Source organism: Trichoderma gamsii (genome assembly GCF_001481775.2).
Source record: "Trichoderma gamsii strain T6085 chromosome Unknown Scaffold_47.2, whole genome shotgun sequence".
NCBI classification, from domain to species: Eukaryota; Fungi; Ascomycota; class Sordariomycetes; order Hypocreales; family Hypocreaceae; genus Trichoderma; species Trichoderma gamsii.
This window is the reverse complement of record NW_020171384.1, coordinates 29,448-46,644: the sequence shown is the minus strand read 5'-3', so window position 1 is coordinate 46,644 and position 17,197 is coordinate 29,448. Positions and strand designations below refer to the sequence as shown.

The following is a 17,197-nucleotide window of genomic DNA, read 5'->3' as shown; positions in this document are numbered from 1 at the left end:
AGGTTGCCGCGTCATGCAGCACAAAGAAAACGGCTACTACTCCTTCATCACACCACCAGATTAGCTGTTTTGCCCACACACACTTTGACGCATGGAAGCAACTTTTGGGTTCTCTGGATTTGGGACGCTAATGCGGGGAAAATCCAATGTGTTGTTAGAGGCCGATCCATACATACGCGATTGCTGATTTCACTACCGAAAAGAAAAAAATTAAATGAATCGCTCTCTTTTGACCAATCCGAAAAAAGCCCCGTTGCATGGTAAGAAACGGAGTAAACCCTTTTTCTAGCGCAAATCGCGGCCGATCGGAGAAGGAATTTTTGGGGATTGGACTCCGTACAGTATGGATGTTTGTTTGCTTTGCGCTCGGCGCCAGTTACACAGAAAATGGTCTTTTTCTTCTTTTTTCAGTGTGTTTGTTTGTTTTCAAGTATGTGTGTGTATGGAAATAGGGAGGCCTTTTATTCCAAAACAAGGGATGGGCAGTGACCATGTGCTTAAAATAAAAAAGTTGGCAATGTTTCTTGGCTTGTGATCAAAATGAGACGTTTTTTTCTAGCAAAGGGGATTATTGAAAGGGGAAGAGGAGCGGCTGCCGAGACTGTGTCTCTTTTTGGTCACAAGTGGCCACCTACAGGGAGGTGGTATTTGGGAATTTTTATGTCAATATCTCGTATACCTTATCTAGGCTGAAAGGAAGAAGATGATGACGATGTCCCGACTTTGCCCGTCATTTCAGCCCTGTGTATAGTACCATCGACAGGTATCTATATGTAGAAACTCGCCCCTTTGAGAGGGTATATGGCTCAGGCGGCTCCGGATTGCAATCAACTAAAAATCATCGTCATCGTGTATACCTTCAAGTTGGTATCTAATACCGAACACCGTCCGTAAATTGCTCAATGTCGCTGTGGTGGCCCCCTCGGCGTTAAAAGCGCTTCGCGACTCAGTGCAAAGATTCCGTTCCATCGACTCAGTTGCAGCAAGCCTCGCCTGCTAGTGATCAGGCTAGAATGCCTCGGGCTTCTCCATTCGGCATCAAGTAGCCGACTATCTCTGCTTCCATGCTAAACAGACATGCGAACTATCATGTAAGTGGCGACGCCACCGCGTAGTCTCACAGCTAGCTGGTACGTGTATCGAGCGGTTTTATACGTATTTTCTCCGCTGAGACATTGGATGATTGGAGCTGCCACGATGCCTGGCTTGATTGCCACGATGCCAGAGAAGGAAGAAACGTGAAGGGCACTGAGTCCCAATCCCATGGCCATGTAACATTGAGAGCAGCAGCAGATCCGAGACGCCGCTCCCAGTGCGACTCGACCAGCTTGGGTCTCTGCAAATTTCCGTCCAAGGCCCAAAAGCCCGCGGAGCTACTAGCACCCAGCCCAGCGCTGCCGTCTGGTGACATCTGCACGCTACGGTATGGGCGACTTTTGCCACGGCCAGTTGCATGTCACAGCTGCCCTCCAAGAGACGCAGCCCGCTATTTCTCCCAGCGCCCTCAGCGCCTGACTGGCCGCTCACATGCACCCCAAACCCCCTGGCGCTGTTGCGTGCAAGCGATCAATTGATCTGCTCCCCCTCCGAGAGAAGCCCGCCAACCGCTAAAATGGAGCCCCTCCCCTGCTGTGGCTCTCCACTCGCCGCTTCGGCGTCTTCCCTGACTTGGCCTCTCCCCAGCGCACTGACGCTTAAGTTGCTGGTCGCCTCTTGGTCTCTCCCTCTGGGCTCATATCATTGGCGACGGGTCTGTTCTTTTTTTGTGCTCATTTACTTGATCCTGATTATTCCCTCGTCCACCTCGTATTTTGCTGCTTCTTCTTCTTCTTCTTCTTCTTCTCCATCCCTGGTTCCTTGCAAGCCACCAGCAAACAACATACGCGTGTATCGCACCCACACGCCCTCGGCTTCACTCTCCTCTCTTCAATTCTGCTCTTCCGCTGCCGCGCCTGAGCCGCTCGCCTATGCTGCCCAGTGGAGCCTAGGGAAATCCCAGAACCGCTACTGCGAACCACCACTACGACCTCGACTCGTATTAGCAGTGACTGCTCAACTGCTAAAAGAGCTTTTCCAATTCGCGCTGCCGACCCGGTGCCGTGCATACTCCAAGTGGCGCTACGAGATTTCCTCTGCAGCTCGACCTTACTTATACGCCTAGACTGCAGAAGCGAGATTCAGCCCGGAACTACTTGCAATTAATATTTCAGGGGAAAGAAGAAAAGGGCTGAGAGCAAAGAAGAAAAAGAACGCAAATCGAGTCTAAAAAAAGAAGAGCAAACCTGAGATTCGGAGCGTTCCGAGAACAACGTCGAGTCGAACCCTGTCCCCTTCTTTTCGGGCTTGATTCCTGCCCCAATTAATTAAACTCTCTATTTGGCCCCGTCGACAACCTCGAAACCCTCATTTCATTTCCTCTGCGCCTTGGCGACGTCACCTGGAATTGGAACGCAAATCGAGAGATTACCTGGTGGGGGAGACACAGTTCGGATCCTCTTTTGCATGGGTCGCATGAACAACTTCCTTAAAGGGAAGCGATAACGACCTCTTTGGTTATATTACGTGCGCCGTTTGTGTCCAAACCTTCGAAACGAGGCTTGAACTCTCCCAGCTTGTCAAATCGTCTCGAACAATCAAAGCAAGATCGCGATATTCGACGATAGTGCGAAAGAAAGCTGTTTAATGTCAGCTTCGAGTCAATCACGTTGGTCGATTTGCAGCGTACCATCTTGTGGCTTATAACATCGCCCACAATTTCCTCAAAAGCCTCACCAGCATCATTGGAATAACAGTAATAATACCGACAACAAAACCTACAACCGCAGCAATTCAAAGTCGCTGGATCGACACCCACTCTCAAACAATGGCAAATATGGACAATTTATTCGCGATAATGGACGAGTTATCACCCACTCCGTGCCAGCTCATGTCTGCCGCCAAGGAGAATCGCATCATGGTCTGGCGCGACGAGGTGGTCGCATCCACATCAGCCTCAGATGCACCCGCCAGCAACTATTCCGCCCCTTCGCTCGTCACCACAACTACTGCGTCGTCGATGTCTCTGACGCCCTCTGAACTGGCCACAATGTCCAAGAGCTCCCGGCTCTGGCACAAGGTCAAGGCGCAATTCACCGGCAAAGCCCGCCGCCGCAGCAGCGTCGCCAATGCTGACATCCCCGAGTTCATGACGCCTCCGCGGAAAGGCGAGACAACACGAACAGCCATGTATCAGAATCTACGGTCGGGAGATGCCAAATATGTGGAAGAGGAGGTTACGCCAGGCGCAGACAGCAGCAATGGCCGTGGACGGGGTCTTTTCTCAAGACAGATGAGGATGATACGGGCATCGAAGCTATTGCAGGTGAATACCATTAGCTGATCACGAACAAAGTCTTGAACAAGATTATGTACACCGTTGTACCAAGAGACAAAAGCACAATAGCAGCACGAGCGCAGCATCCAATTGACGAAGACGACGACTACGAGACGATTCTCATTTACCGTTCCTATCCGAATCCTATCGAGATGGCGGAGAGAAAGCATAAGGGGTGGGATGGGATGGGGGAACTCATAATAATATCACGTTTTGGCGCATGTTTACCAGGTAATTTACATTGGTAAGGGAGGACACGGGAAAGCGATTTACAACTTATACCACTACCACGGGGCTATTTAACTGCCCGTTTTTCTTTTGTATCTGGTGTTTTTTTATTTTTTTATATCACGGGGGGGTGGCCACAAACTTTTGTCTCTATACTGTACCTCGCGAAAGCAGTTAGTTTCTCTTTTAGACTAAATTACTACTCGAATTTGAGAGAAGCATGTGTATAAGATGAATCTTATAGCAATGAGACACGAAAGAAACTGCCAAGTTGCATTTTGTATGAGAATACCGAATTCCAGGGTTGACCCCTTGCCGCATTAAAAGCCTGCAATAAGCTATAAATCCGCTCCCATCGGTGTACTTCTATAAATGGATTGTCTAATACTTTGAGTGTAGTACTTGATTGGTATAGAGCCCCATTAGGAACAAGACACAACAAAAAAACACAAAGCTGGTAGAGGTGAGATAAAGAGTTTCTCGGTATTTACGTTGTAGACTACTATTCGATATGTGATGGCTTACTCAAGATAACACCAATGTACCGGTCTCATTGTTGCTAGCTGACGGGATATCTATATGTTTTATCGGCTATTTTTATTTCTTCTCTTGGGATACAGGAGACGAGTCGCCTATCTGTCTACTAGAGCATCCCGCTGTAAACCATAAGCTATGTAGATAACCTGGCAGGAAAACAGCATGTTTTAATAGAAAGACAACAACGCGGTTTGAGTAAGTCAATCCCTTTTTATTCCTGTCCTATTTATAGGAATCTGGGGAAAAGGAGAAGAAAAAAATGGTTACTAACACCATTGCATTAGGCTGGCACCCACTACCAAACTGCCATGAATGTTGCCGTGCCAAGCAATCTTGAACACGTATAATCATCGCATTCAGCAACAGCGGCAACAGCAAGTTTTCACCGAAGCTCATCAAGAACAAGACGGACAATAGGATGGACCTCAGGATCAGCAACTCACCGCCGACAATAATGAGGTAAAAATATGAGGGGGTAGTAGAGGAGGGGGTTCAAGTGGTGGCTGAATAAGACGAAATGAAGTTACGAGTGATGCTGGTGTAGCATATGCCTGGAGTGAACAGTTACTCGGCATCTCAGTTCTGTTTATCCGGCATTCTGGCTACGTGTGCCACCTACTGCTACTACTACTGATGCTACTTTTCATGCATTTGGTAGTTGTATATTTGATATATGAACCAGCTGCCTTGTTAAGCTATATATAGCTGGGGTGCGAAAGAAACTTTCCTCTCTAGAACATGTTGTCTCTTGCAGAGTATCTACGTAGATTATTGTCTATGGGGATATGCTCTAATAGACAGACAGGCACTTTGTTTCCTCCTTCAAAAAAATGAAATAAAAACAGCCGTTAAGACACAGGAATATCTATCTCACCTCCCCTAACTAAAGCCAGTACGCTAGTCTTATCTTGAGCAAGCCACTCAAATACTTGCTGTAGCAACTCTATGTCACCTCTATCAGCTCAAGGTGGGGTGGGGGGTTTTTTGTGCGTGTGTAGCTTTGCGCCTCAGTTGCGGGCTTTTCGATCGATCTTCGTTGCAAGTTCTCCGTATGGAGCATATGGCTTTAAATCGCGACTGCTGTGATGTAATCTAATTCGTCGAGTTGTGTAAAGGTCTGTAACCGTTTTTCTTGCAAAGACGGCTGCTCTTGTATTTGGAGATGTGTGTCTATTTATATATAAAAAAAAAGCTCGAGTGCCGAGGTATTAAGCTGAGCAAAGATAGCTGAGCTAGGAGCACAGCTAGATGCTCAAGAAGAGACGTCCTTATTAAAGCAAGCAACATACAAGACTTCACAAGTAGAATTCTACAGTAGACACAGTTCAGTACGTTGGATTGGAATTTCTTTTTTTTGCCATTTTTTCAAGGGGTTGCTGCTGTAAAAACTGTTGGGTGGAAAGGGAAATACACAAGTTTTCCCTTTCTTTTCTCCTCTTTCTCTGCGGGGCACACAACGATATTGAACCACTGTGACGCGAGGAGGGGGAGAGGGGAAAAAAAAGACAACAAGCAGATTGCAAGAAAACAACGACATAATTTTTGGGGGACAACATTTTCCATAACGATCCGCCAAAAAATCGGGACCAATGTAAACTAGGTAGGTGGTAACGTCAAAAAGCAGAACAGGGGAACAAATACCAGGCACTTGGGGTAGAGAGGGAGGTAGTGGGAGAAGAGGCAACAAAAGCGTTCCATCGTTCAGCAGCGAACAACAAAAAAGAGTCCGTCGCCGGTTCAAGCAGGCGAAAAACAACGGACAAGCACCCTTGCGCCACTCATCTCTCCTATCCCTAAACCGAAAAAAAATCCGAAGTTCCATGACCCCTCTCCCCATTAACCAGACAAGCAACGCACTGGGAACCAGCGCGGGCAGCGGCTAAGCCAGCCTCCAACACGATTTCCCATCTATCGCCATGTTCAGAGGTGGGCGAGAGTGTTCAGATAACTAAAACAAGATAAAGAAAAGACCCCTCGGTTCTTTGCCGAGTTTGCATGCAGCGGAGGTAAGAAGGATTTAAGAAGCAGCCTCGGGCGCGGGCTCCTCAGCGGGCTTGGGTTCTTCCTCAGCAGGCTTGGCAGCCTCTCCCTCCTCCTTCTTGGCCTCACCGGCTTCGGCATCACCGCTGTCAGACGAAGTCCACAGGGTCAGGTTGTCACGCAGGAGCTGCATGATCAGAGTGCTATCGCGGTAGGACTCCTCGGAGAGGGAGTCGAGCTCGGCGATGGCATCATCGAAGGCCTGCTTGGCAAGGTGGCAAGCACGGTCGGGAGAGTTGAGGATCTCGTAGTAGAACACGGAGAAGTTGAGGGCAAGACCCAGGCGGATGGGGTGAGTGGGTGTCAACTCGGTCTGAGCAACGTCGGTAGCGTTCTGTACGATATGGTCAGTTTTTGCCCGCGCGAAATTTGTCTCTGCACACGGCGTCGACGAGTGCATGCTATGAGCATACCTTGTAGGCCTCGTGGGCAGCGGTAGCAGCGCCCTTGCGCTTCTCGCCAGAGGCGAACTCGGCGAGGTAACGGTGGTAGTCACCCTTCCTAGAAGAGCGATTTGCATTAGCTCCTGAAAAATTCGCAAATGTGCGAGCTGAAACGTGATTGGGTGAAAAGTTTTCGAAATCCAGAGAACAGAGGGCGGCAGGAGAAAGCAACGTACATCTTGTGGTAGAAAACCTTGGACTCGCCAGTGGCGGCGTTGGGGATGAGGCTCTTGTCCAGGACATCGAGAACATCCTCGCAGACCTTCTCGAGCTCGAGCTCGATCTTGCTGCGGTACTCCTTGATGGTGGAGACGTGCTTGTCAGAGCCCTTGGACTCCTCCTTCTGCTCGATGGAGGAGATGATGCGCCACGAGGCACGGCGAGTGCCGACAACGTTCTTGTAGGCAACGCTGAGGAGGTTGCGCTCGTCAACGGTGAGCTCACCGCCCAGCTGAGCGACCTCCTTCATGTAGGTGACCATCTCATCGTAGCGCTCGGCCTGCTCGCAGAGACGGGCCAGGAAGGTCTTGCTGTTGGTTTAAAAATCTCGGTCAGACCATCTCGTTCGATCAGTAAAAAAAAGGGGAGGGGGGAAGATGTTTGGATTCTCGTTGTGAGAAGTTTAGTGGGGTCACGGGGCCAAGCTGTTGGACAAACCTTTCACGCTATAGACAAGACGTTAGCATTGCGAACAAAAGAGAATTTGAAGCAAAATGAGCGATGTAGGAGTGCAGGGAAGGATGTTTTGCCCGCCATGGTGTTCCTGGGCGCCCTCGCGCGAGTCCGGAGCCGCGCAGATCGTGGCGAAGGTCTCGGCGGGCTGAGGGGTTGCGAGAACGAGGGGGTTCGAGAGGAGAAGGCGGAAAGCGGCGGTCGCAGCAGTGACAGCAGCAGCTCCGGGGAGGGGAAGTTGAGCTCACGTACCTCGGTGGCCATTTTGACTGTGTGTCGGTGACTGGAAGACGACGAAGAGACGAAGCGGTCGGAATGTGCGGAGTCGTTGCAGAAAAAGGATGATGCGGGTGTCTGAGGTGGGATGCGGTTGAGGATGGGGCGAGAAGAGTGTTTATATTTTGATTGTGGATTGAGATTGAATTGGCTTTGGGGTTTGGGGGTTCTCGGGGCGGAGGCCAGTGCCCGCCGCTGCCAGCACAGGTGATGCCAGCGCCAGCTTGCAGTGGAGTTGCTGGCTCTTGGGGGCCTGCTAAGCCTAGCCAGCCGCCTGGCGCACCCCGCCCCTAGACTCTGGTGGCCGAGCACAGCGCACTAGAGGTGCCTGTAATCTCTGGCCGCAGCGCCTATCCGCCAGTCGAGACTTGGCTGGTACTCGCCTATCAGCTGCTTGGACGCACAGCCTCAATGTACACGCTGCGTACCTCTGATGAACAGCATTATTGTGCTTGGCCCTCGAACTGATCTGGAGCCGGAAGGGGGGCCGCTCTTCACTTGAAGCTCACTTCCAACTTTAGCATTGCTGTACCTGCTACACGCACGCAAGTTCGAGCACGGAGCTCTGTACAAGGAGACATGCGCATTGATGCTGAGGCGCCCTTCTAATTTACTTGTGGCTTCTAGTCCCGGCATGAGGCTGGAAAGGTACTGCGTACCTACTTGCCGTCTCCCGATTCGAATTCTGAATGCCTCCGATACACAGCATCGTAAAGGGGGGCTTCGGCCGTTTCTTTTTTATCTTCCTTGATCCTTTCACTTTGGTTTTACGACTGTCTCCTCAGCCGCATTTTTTTTTTGCTTATGCACTTGATCTCGCCACCACTGGTGGGCATAGCACGTAAGGTGTCTCAGGGCCCAATACCAGGTGGCATTCAGGCATTAAGCGCCAAAGCTGCTTGTAAAACATCGTCTTGGACTCCGTTGGTATTAATCAAGCAGAGAAATTGGCCCCATACTGTACACCAGAGGTATCCTTTGGGCCATCACAGCCCTATTTTACTCTCTTGTATCTATCCCTTGCTGGCTGCCAAGTGGGCGGGGTCTTTTCTCTTGGATGAGAAGAGAAGAAAAAAAAAAGGGTTACCGAGTGATCAGAGTCCCGCTTTTGCCATGAGACACTCATCAAAGGGTGCTCTCGCGCATCGCCTCTGGTACCGGCAGCCCTATCAACGCTGATTTGCTGCGAGTTGTGCTCGGCGCTAAGCTGGCCGCGTCTTTTATCGGTGCCTCTGCTGCGCTGTTCCCAGCACAAGCATCTGGGCGCTGTCACCCGCCATCGTCCAACCAGCGTCAGTCTCCAAGCCTGCGCGGAAAGGCGTCATATAACGCGGCCAAGGAGGGGGGGCTGCAAATTGGCTTATTAGAATTCTGCCAGCCCGTCTGTCGGTCAGCGATCGTTCCATCTGCGCTCCACTCCGATAACAGGCGCTGGCGCTCTCTCGAGGGGAAGAAGAAGGCATATCTTATGCTTGTACAAGTACACAGTACCTGGGTAAGGCAAAGAAATTCAACATTCTACCAGCACTCGTATTACTCCGTGCCGGTGTACCTTGGATTACGAGCATCTCGTTCTCCCTTGAGCATGGAGATAATGACCCAGGAAATCCGTCTGGGGCTCCCAAAGTGGCCCGTCCCAGCAGATCCCGTTGTTGACTAGCTAGCTGTCTAAGCAGCCGGCGACTACGACTTAGTGCATATTGTCTGCTCCATTCCCAGAACCATACGGAGGCATCGACCATCTTCCCCGTCGATGGCAGCGCAAGCAGGCGATGAAGACTCCAACAACTTGCTCTGGAAGTACTGCTAGAAGCCTCTCTCGGCACACCCTGGCCGAGGCATGTGCTCCCTGCTATTCTTGTGCCAACCAGTCCCCCGCCGGCCACGTCGGTTCAATATTTGTCTCTGCTTGCCTCCACCTCATGCGGTACCACGGGAGGATCGCGATGTTGCCTTTGAACGCTTGGGACAAGGGTACAATAGACAAATATCGGGTTCTGCTGCTACCACCTAAGTATAGTAATGCTACATGCCTCTACTCTGGATTTCCATGTAGGTACTGCTGCCGCTGCTGCTGCTGATCCATGGGGTCGCATCGATGAGGCTCCAAAATAAGGAGAATATTGCACTCAAGGCCTGGGTAGTCCATCAAAACTAGTGGCCCCTTTCCCAGCGCACGGGAATGCATGCATGGTCTACTCCGTATCTCGCTTGTCGCCGTGCCCTTCCACTGGCACTCCCCGATTTCCAGATGTTCAGCGCAGGCCTTCAGGGATGAGACCCGAGACCATCGTGGTGTTTTGCTGTTCACATGATGCTGCAGCCCGCACCCCTCCCCTGGCGATGCCTCTTATGCTTTCCGTTCATGCCAGTTGCCATGGACATGGATGAACATGGGAGAGGCTGGCACATAGACGCGAGCTGTGACTGTGGCTGTGGTCAGCTCCCATCCGTGACTCACTCACCCCCCCTTATTCCCCCTCCTCCTCTCTTATCGCCATCGCGTGGCACAGAGGACAGGCTCAGACGTATCATGGATGTTCTATATAGACCAATAGCATCGTGGCTCAACTCCAGCTAGGCAGTAATATCCCGCTAGGCTTAATCCAATAAAAAGACAAAGCAAGCCCAGCTTGGCCTCTCTTTCTCACATGAAAAGAAAAAGAAGCCTGGCCTGCGTAGCCCTCTTTCGTCACCGGGCCTCTTCTCGAGTCGTTCGTCTCGTTTTGGGTGCCAGCAATCAATCACCAGTAGAACGCGCCACAAAATACCCCTCCCGTCTCACACTCTGTTTTCTCTCCCCCACTAATGTTGCGACTTCATCCAATGTTGGCGTTGCGCGATCCGATTAGAGTGTTCTGTGAAGGATTCCCGGTTTCGAGAAGAGCCCAGCGCCTTGAAATTTGAGGGTTTGACAAGTTGTGGATGTCACTACAAGTGGTGCTAGTAGTGGTATTCCATGATTAATAGGGATGTCGTGCTACTGCGCGTGCTGCCTCATTCATTTCAGCATCCAGTCCTTCCCATGTCACATGGCAACAGCGTCATTTCGCTGGCTTCCCCCACTAAATGACGATCAACGTGGAGGCCCGGACGATGTGGATGGATAGCATCTGTAGTAGTACTTGCAATTGCCGGTATTGCCATATTAGTGAAAAACGGAGATAGCAGCACATGTATGTATTCGATGCAATGCGTTTACCAGCAGAGCGTATCCCTTTTAAGAAAACCGCTCTTAGCGTAGGGCTGGCCCACGACAGTTTAACAGCATCTGGCTACTAGAATATCTGATCCAACAAAACAGATAATAGAATAATGGTATTCTTAAGACTATTATTAAACTATGCGGCCGTTAACAACGATTACTTATTCGTCGCTTCACAGTGTTCATGCTCGCCCTCCCAATATTCGTACACCTTTAACCAATATGATACGCATCCCGTATATCCAACCTGCCTTCTCGGTACAAGCCTACTCCTCGAATAAATTGGCTCGCTGTATTCGTCAAACGTACCATGCATCGCTGCGTTGCAGTTTTTCCTGCTCTTTATTTTCTTTCCCTCCCACAGTTGGTCATAGGTATTCATCGTGAAACTCATACGAATGCCGGCCCCAGTTTGTAGGGTCGCCACCGGGTACGCATAGCCCGAGCCTCCAGAAATAATCCCGATGAGCAAAAAACAGCTGCCATAGCTTCAATCGCGCTGGAAAGCTCATCCTCTCCGTGTAAGCCTGTAAAGAGCTAGTCGTCCAGCGGAAATGGAGAAGGCGATGCAGCAGACTCTGCATCGTGCTATCATCTTTGGCGCTGCAGTTGGGGTCTTCGTCACCAATGCAGAGGTGCACGTCCGTTTCCGAGGGCGATAGAGCAGATTTGGAAATGAAGATTTCGCCGCTGTGCGACTTGTAGCCGAATTCGCTCGGTGGCAGCAAAGGCACAGGGTCGTCAGCGTGGGTGACTCGTCGATAGGTCCTCTTCTCAAGGTCAGTTGCTCCATTGAGGTCAAAAACATCATCCACGAAACGGGCAAACTGGGCATTGCCAGCGCGAGGCTCTCCAAATGTGGTGACCGTTACATCGTCCCAGCCCAGGGATACCTTCAGTTCCAAGGCTGCAAGACAGGCCACAGCTCCCCCAAGGCTATGGCCTACGAGCTGAATAGGACGAGAAGGATATTGGGCTCGGAGGGCCTTTAGTTCCGGCAAAACAGCATCCCGAGCGCTTCTCCAAGACTCGAGGAACCCCATGTGTACGGTGCAATTTGTGCATTCGTGGCCGGGTTTTTTTGGGGCCTCTCCTCCATCATCCGGGGATGGATATGGCACGTATTTTTGCGGGATGGTGCCGAGATCAACAATGGTATTGGTGATACTGTAAGTCCCGCGAAACGCAACGACTATGGCGCCCTGCTTCTCATTCGCTACATCTTGTCGATTTGCTCCGAGAAGCTGCTGTTCCGAGCCATCGTCGATGGCGATAAATCCACAATTGTCACTGAACAGAATGCCTGTGCTCCAAGCGGTAGCCAGCGTCAACTCCGGGAACTCGTTGCATCGGGAGAGACACTGAAAGGGCTTGCGGATGCCAGAAGTGCCAAGGCAATACGACACATCAACAAGCCTAGCCAGTCGTTCGAGAGACGCGAATAACGGTACGGAGATGGTCGAAGGGGATGCTGGCTGCTTGTTGCCCAACGGCTTCTGCTGGTCGATATACGCAGCCCCAGTGAGGTAAGCAACAGCGAGCTGTAAGAGCAGCAATAGCCTGAAGCGGCCCGGTAGTGCCCCCTCCATTGTTGAATAACAGTCGGTCGATGATCAGAGCATGGAGTAGTAAGATTGAACGGTGGTAAGACTGCGAGGTGTCGTCCCAAACGATGCTTGATCTCAGCTTGCAAGACCGCAACGACGCTTCGATGTAAGCCCAACGCAAGGGAGGAGCACAGCTGGCGGCGAAGAGCGCAAGCGCGTCACTTTTAGCGAGAAAGCGATGCACAGGCTGCGCAATTGGGATATAGCATGATGGTAAAATCAAATGATTCGCTGCTCCTGTGAGAGGAGCGAAAGAAAAATCAGCGACTCTGTAGGCGAGGCATGACCGCACTTTGTCTCATGAGCGTAGTGGCAAGCTGCCATTGCCAAGACCGGCCAGAGATCACGAGGTTATGTACAACTCGGGTGGGGCCCGCGCCAGGGCTTCAAGTGCTGGGGAAAATCTGGGGCGCCTGAACGAGCTCAGGGCTGCATTCGGCATCGCTGCAGCGGCTGGAGCGCTGGAAAGCCTCCGCAGGTGCCTGCTAAATGCCGGTGCCCCTGGTGCCTTTAGCAATAGCTCGTGCCGCTGACTCGGGCCGTCGGACTATTTGATGCCATAGCCCAGCGCACGACGGAAGAGTTTTACGATTGTTGTTCGTATTGTGAATTATACAATGTTATTGAAGTTGCAAAATTATTAATATTCTAATAGCTCATACTAGAGTGAGAAGCTTTATGCAATCTCGCACTGTAGCCCTTGTTTCCTTCGTTCCTTTTCCCATTGGTGCCTCCAAAGCTGGCAGAAATTTCTTTGCTGTGCCTTCCAGTCTATTATTTGCTGTATCCTCTTTTTTTTTCTTCCAGATCTATCAAGAATGAAGCCAAACGCCAGAGTATACCAGATCAGGCATGGTCATCTACCAAGAATCGATAATGCCGTATTCTGGGCCCTTTAGCTCACCCAATACTTGACCCGCCGAGTGGGATCTGAGACGGGATCCAATGCCGTGTATTTCACGTCGAGATCGGTCGAGTTGGTGCTGCAGGCTCCCGATCCGGTGCAAGACAGAGGGATGACTATTGAGCCAGTAACTTCGTATTGATCAGTGCTGTAAAACACACAAATGTCAGTGCTCCATACGTATCCATATGCAAATACTTTGATATGCTACGTACCCCTTTGCGGTTGGGCAGATCCTCTCGACCATGGTCAATTGCTTTTGAGCATCGCTCCAGATGAATTTGACGTCTCCATGAGCACAGGCGTATCGTGGCGCCAGGCCTGGCGGAGTAGTGGAAACGGAGCTCGAGTTGAAGGAGCAGCTCGTGGTGATGCTCGTGACTTCGTCCACAAAGGTGAAGTTGTATGCACTTAGCGCGGCTGTTGGGCCGGTCCCATTCGACTTGGCCACGAAGTTCTGGATATGGAAGTCGGGAGGGAAATTGCAAGCACTATCGGTCTGGGACTGCTCGAGGAGCTTGGCAGGAGGATGGTAGGCGAGGGCAGACATGGAGGCCATGGCGGATGGCAGAGCAGCCAGGAAAGAGAGGGTTTCGTAACGCATGATGGATGTGGTAGTATATTCCGTGTCCGCTTTGTCTTCGTTTTCTGCAAATGGAAGAGAAGAGATGGAGGTGAAGAAGAAAATCAAGATGCACAACTACGGTCTTTATGTAGACAGAATTAAAAGGGAGGGCGAGCAGAAAGCTACGGCAGCGGGAAGCGTCAATGCAACGTTGGTGTTTGCTTGCATGTACTGTACCGGAACGAGTCTTTGAGGCATGACGTGGATGGCGGTGCTTGCTCCATTTTGCCCCTGGGCCGACGGGGCCAAGAGACAAAGACGACAAAGACAAAATAGCAAAGACGAGTGTCGATCCAGCTGCCGTAGGTGGCAGTTGCGAGTGCAAGGGGCGCGGCAGGGCAAAAACACGAGCACTGAGTTCCAGACGAATGATTAATACAGGAGAGGAGCGCGCTGTGGCTCGAGCTCTGGGCCATCATCATAACCACTGTGACGCAGCCGTAGGGGCTGAGCGTCTATACGAGCGATAAATGCTCCCTACTCGTTTTGTTTGCCGTCTTTTGCTTCAATTCTTTGTTTCTCTTGGTTAACACGCCGGATGCGACGTGAGATGCAATGGCTGTATAGCGCCATGCAAGACGGAGAGGCGACTTGATTGGGCAACAAGACATGTCCCTGCCGTTTCAAGTCACTTGGCGCCCTCGGGGCTACTGGAGACGACTTGTTTGCATTGACCTCGTAATACATTGAAACGAGAAAAGAGGAGCAGGATAACCGACATTTCTGTCCTACCTAGCACGGTTAGTGTACAGCTGTGCAGTGTGTACGCTGCTCTATAAGAGCTGAAGCTGGACATTTTCACCAGTGAGGCTGCGCGTCTAGGCGTACGAGCTGATTTTCTCAAGGCGGTTAAGCTCAGTTGCACCGAGCAATTTACTGCCGGGGATGCCACTTATATAAGAACTGGAACCACAGACGGAACGGAGCCGTAATCTGCACTCCGAGTTTGGTCGCGTTATCGCTCAGCTACACCGTTTGAAGACTTTTCCTGTCTGGGGCTATAGGTACATCGAGTCCGATGTATGGACTCCGATGTGGCCATTGTAATACCAAAGGGTGCATGCAAAGGGCAAGTCATTTCAGAGCCCAGAGCAGCACTGAAGCTCACCGAGAGTCCCTACAGACATGGGAGCGTTTTTATCACTTAGTTGTAATGCATGCTTATAGGCCCATGGGACTGCCGATGTTGATTGATACAAGAAAAAGAGAATGGTCTATTTTGGTTTAATATCGTGCATGGCCTCAACATTAAGAGACAATACCAGTAGTATCCTTTCTTTCCAGCAAAGATAATGACTGCTCAGCCGCGCCTGCTGTCAATTACCTCATTCGGCCAAGTAGCGGCATACCGACCAAGAGAAAGGGCGAATGGCTGCGCATCCCTCCGGGTGAGGTAATTATCCGCCTCCGACTTATGTAATGCCCAAGCGGCCAGCCTGTAGCAAAACCTTACCAGCCAGGCGTCGGCGTCGGAACTGGCACCCTCACCCATCTCAACAACCAGCTATTAAGCGCTTGCAGACCAACCCATCGACTCCGTCGTCCCTCGCGCCTCTGCCCGCCTTCGGAAGCTTCTCATAAGCACCAGCTGCGACTTTTCTTTTCGAATCTCTAAAACAACCGCTTCTTAGCCCATCCCCCATCGTCACAATGGCCACCGAACTTTGGTACGTTGCGTCAGCGCGTTCGATTCCTCCCCCTAGCACCGCCGTGGAGCTTCAGATTACATCGTTGGAAGCTCTCGGCATCATCGCAACTATCTTCACTTTCCTATTCCCTTACCTCATTGCGCAGTCTTGAGAGATTAAAGCTAACATGATGCCTATATAGCCCCGTCTACGCGGTCAGTAACCATATACCCGGTCCTGCTATACCCAACGACGTCACCAAGAACCTCCCGGAGAGACATCCCAATCATTAGCATGATCTCTTCATATACTTGATAGAATGCTAACCCTCAACACAGCCCTTCTTTGGCGCCATGGGTTGCACCTGTGCCATCGTCTTCACCTGCCTGGGTGCCTCCTACGGTACCGCCAAGTCTGGTGTTGGTATCGCCGCTATGGGTGTCCTCCGCCCTGATCTGATCGTCAAGAGTCAGTTGCACTTTTCCCGTTGACGCGCAGCGCCCCGTCGCTGACCTCTATAACTAGACATTGTACCCGTCATTATGGCTGGTATCATTGGTATCTATGGTCTGGTCGTCTCTGTCCTCATCTCCGATGGTCTGCGACAAGACCTTCCTCTCTACACTGGTTTCATCCAATTTGGTGCTGGTCTCTCTGTCGGTCTCGCTGGTCTTGCTGCTGGATTTGCCATTGGTATCGTTGGTGATGCCGGTGTCCGAGGAACTGCTCAACAACCTCGTCTTTTCGTCGGAATGATTCTGATTCTTATTTTCGCCGAAGTCTTGGGTATGTATAGTTCTCGTCTAATTGCACAGAGATAGCATTACTGACGCACCACCAAGGTCTGTACGGTCTTATCGTCGCTCTTCTGATGAACTCAAAGGCCAGCCAAGATGCTGTCTGCGCATAAACAACTGGCGCGCCTTGTGGCCTCTTGAAGAGCTTGTCAACTTTGTCTTTTCAAAAGTCGCCACATCTGATACGAAATATGGATTTCCGGGCAGCATTGCAATATCATAGCCCGGACGGTGCTGGACGGAGCTCGTGTGTTGGAATTGCGAATCTCGGCTTGACTTTCAGTGCGAGTCGCGTAATGGATCAAATCAGTAGTAGGAAGAGGTTTATATATGTACACTAGTGACATGGTGTGTTTGCTCTTGATGCGAGTTTCTCTTCATAGACGGTGAAGGTGAAGGATCTAGTGTAAGCGGATGGTCAATTTTATCTGTCATTGTTTTTTTTTCTTTAGTAAGAACTCCTCTACAGTTGAACAGCTGAGCCGGGGATTTCTAGCCGGAAGCAGCTTTTGTATTTTTATAACCATATGTGGAAACTGCGCTTTCACGTTGGCGAGTTTCTCTATGATATACGAAATGTGCTCTGGCGAATTGTATCTGAAGACCTCACCAGTACCTATTCCTGTGTTTTTTTCTTTCTTGCTATGATATGCCATTTATTAAAACTACTAGACAATTATTGGATATGCTCATCCATCTTAAAACTACATAATACAAACGTTAAGACCGTTGACATATCCTGACTCTCATATTCTTGGCCGTTTTTAAATCATTTTGTAAAAATCCCATCTTAATCATTTTCTCAGTCTTCTCTGCTCTTCGTCCCCTTCTTTATTAATAAGGAAATAAGTTTACTTTACCC

General features: G+C 50.5%; 5 protein-coding genes across 5 annotated transcripts; 2 read left to right on the top strand and 3 right to left on the bottom strand.

The window, feature by feature from the left end:
* Positions 1-2,863: 2,863 nt before the first annotated feature.
* Positions 2,864-3,379, top strand: TGAM01_v209488 (hypothetical protein; the record flags this gene model as incomplete). Its single annotated transcript, XM_018807897.2, has 1 exon — positions 2,864-3,379. The coding sequence occupies one exon, from the start codon at positions 2,864-2,866 to the stop codon at positions 3,377-3,379; it is 516 nt and encodes a 171-aa protein (XP_018658935.2).
* Positions 3,380-6,155: 2,776 nt separating this feature from the next.
* TGAM01_v209487 (DNA damage checkpoint protein rad24) lies at positions 6,156-7,557 on the bottom strand (the record flags this gene model as incomplete). The annotated part of the gene is made up of 5 exons (XM_018807898.1): positions 6,156-6,512; positions 6,592-6,679; positions 6,798-7,151; positions 7,279-7,286; positions 7,546-7,557. 5 exons carry the CDS (start codon positions 7,555-7,557, stop codon positions 6,156-6,158), a joined length of 819 nt encoding a protein of 272 aa, XP_018658936.1.
* A 3,585-nt stretch (positions 7,558-11,142) lies between these two features.
* Positions 11,143-12,363, bottom strand: TGAM01_v209486 (hypothetical protein; the record flags this gene model as incomplete). Its single annotated transcript, XM_018807899.1, has 1 exon — positions 11,143-12,363. The coding sequence occupies one exon, from the start codon at positions 12,361-12,363 to the stop codon at positions 11,143-11,145; it is 1,221 nt and encodes a 406-aa protein (XP_018658937.1).
* A 913-nt stretch (positions 12,364-13,276) lies between these two features.
* TGAM01_v209485 (hypothetical protein) lies at positions 13,277-13,889 on the bottom strand (the record flags this gene model as incomplete). Its single annotated transcript, XM_018807900.1, has 2 exons — positions 13,277-13,433; positions 13,501-13,889. The coding sequence occupies 2 exons, from the start codon at positions 13,887-13,889 to the stop codon at positions 13,277-13,279; spliced, it is 546 nt and encodes a 181-aa protein (XP_018658938.1).
* Positions 13,890-15,560: 1,671 nt separating this feature from the next.
* On the top strand, positions 15,561-16,448 carry TGAM01_v209484 (hypothetical protein; the record flags this gene model as incomplete). Its single annotated transcript, XM_018807901.1, has 5 exons — positions 15,561-15,577; positions 15,741-15,753; positions 15,877-16,006; positions 16,064-16,324; positions 16,381-16,448. The coding sequence occupies 5 exons, from the start codon at positions 15,561-15,563 to the stop codon at positions 16,446-16,448; spliced, it is 489 nt and encodes a 162-aa protein (XP_018658939.1).
* Between the last annotated feature and the right edge of the window lie 749 nt (positions 16,449-17,197).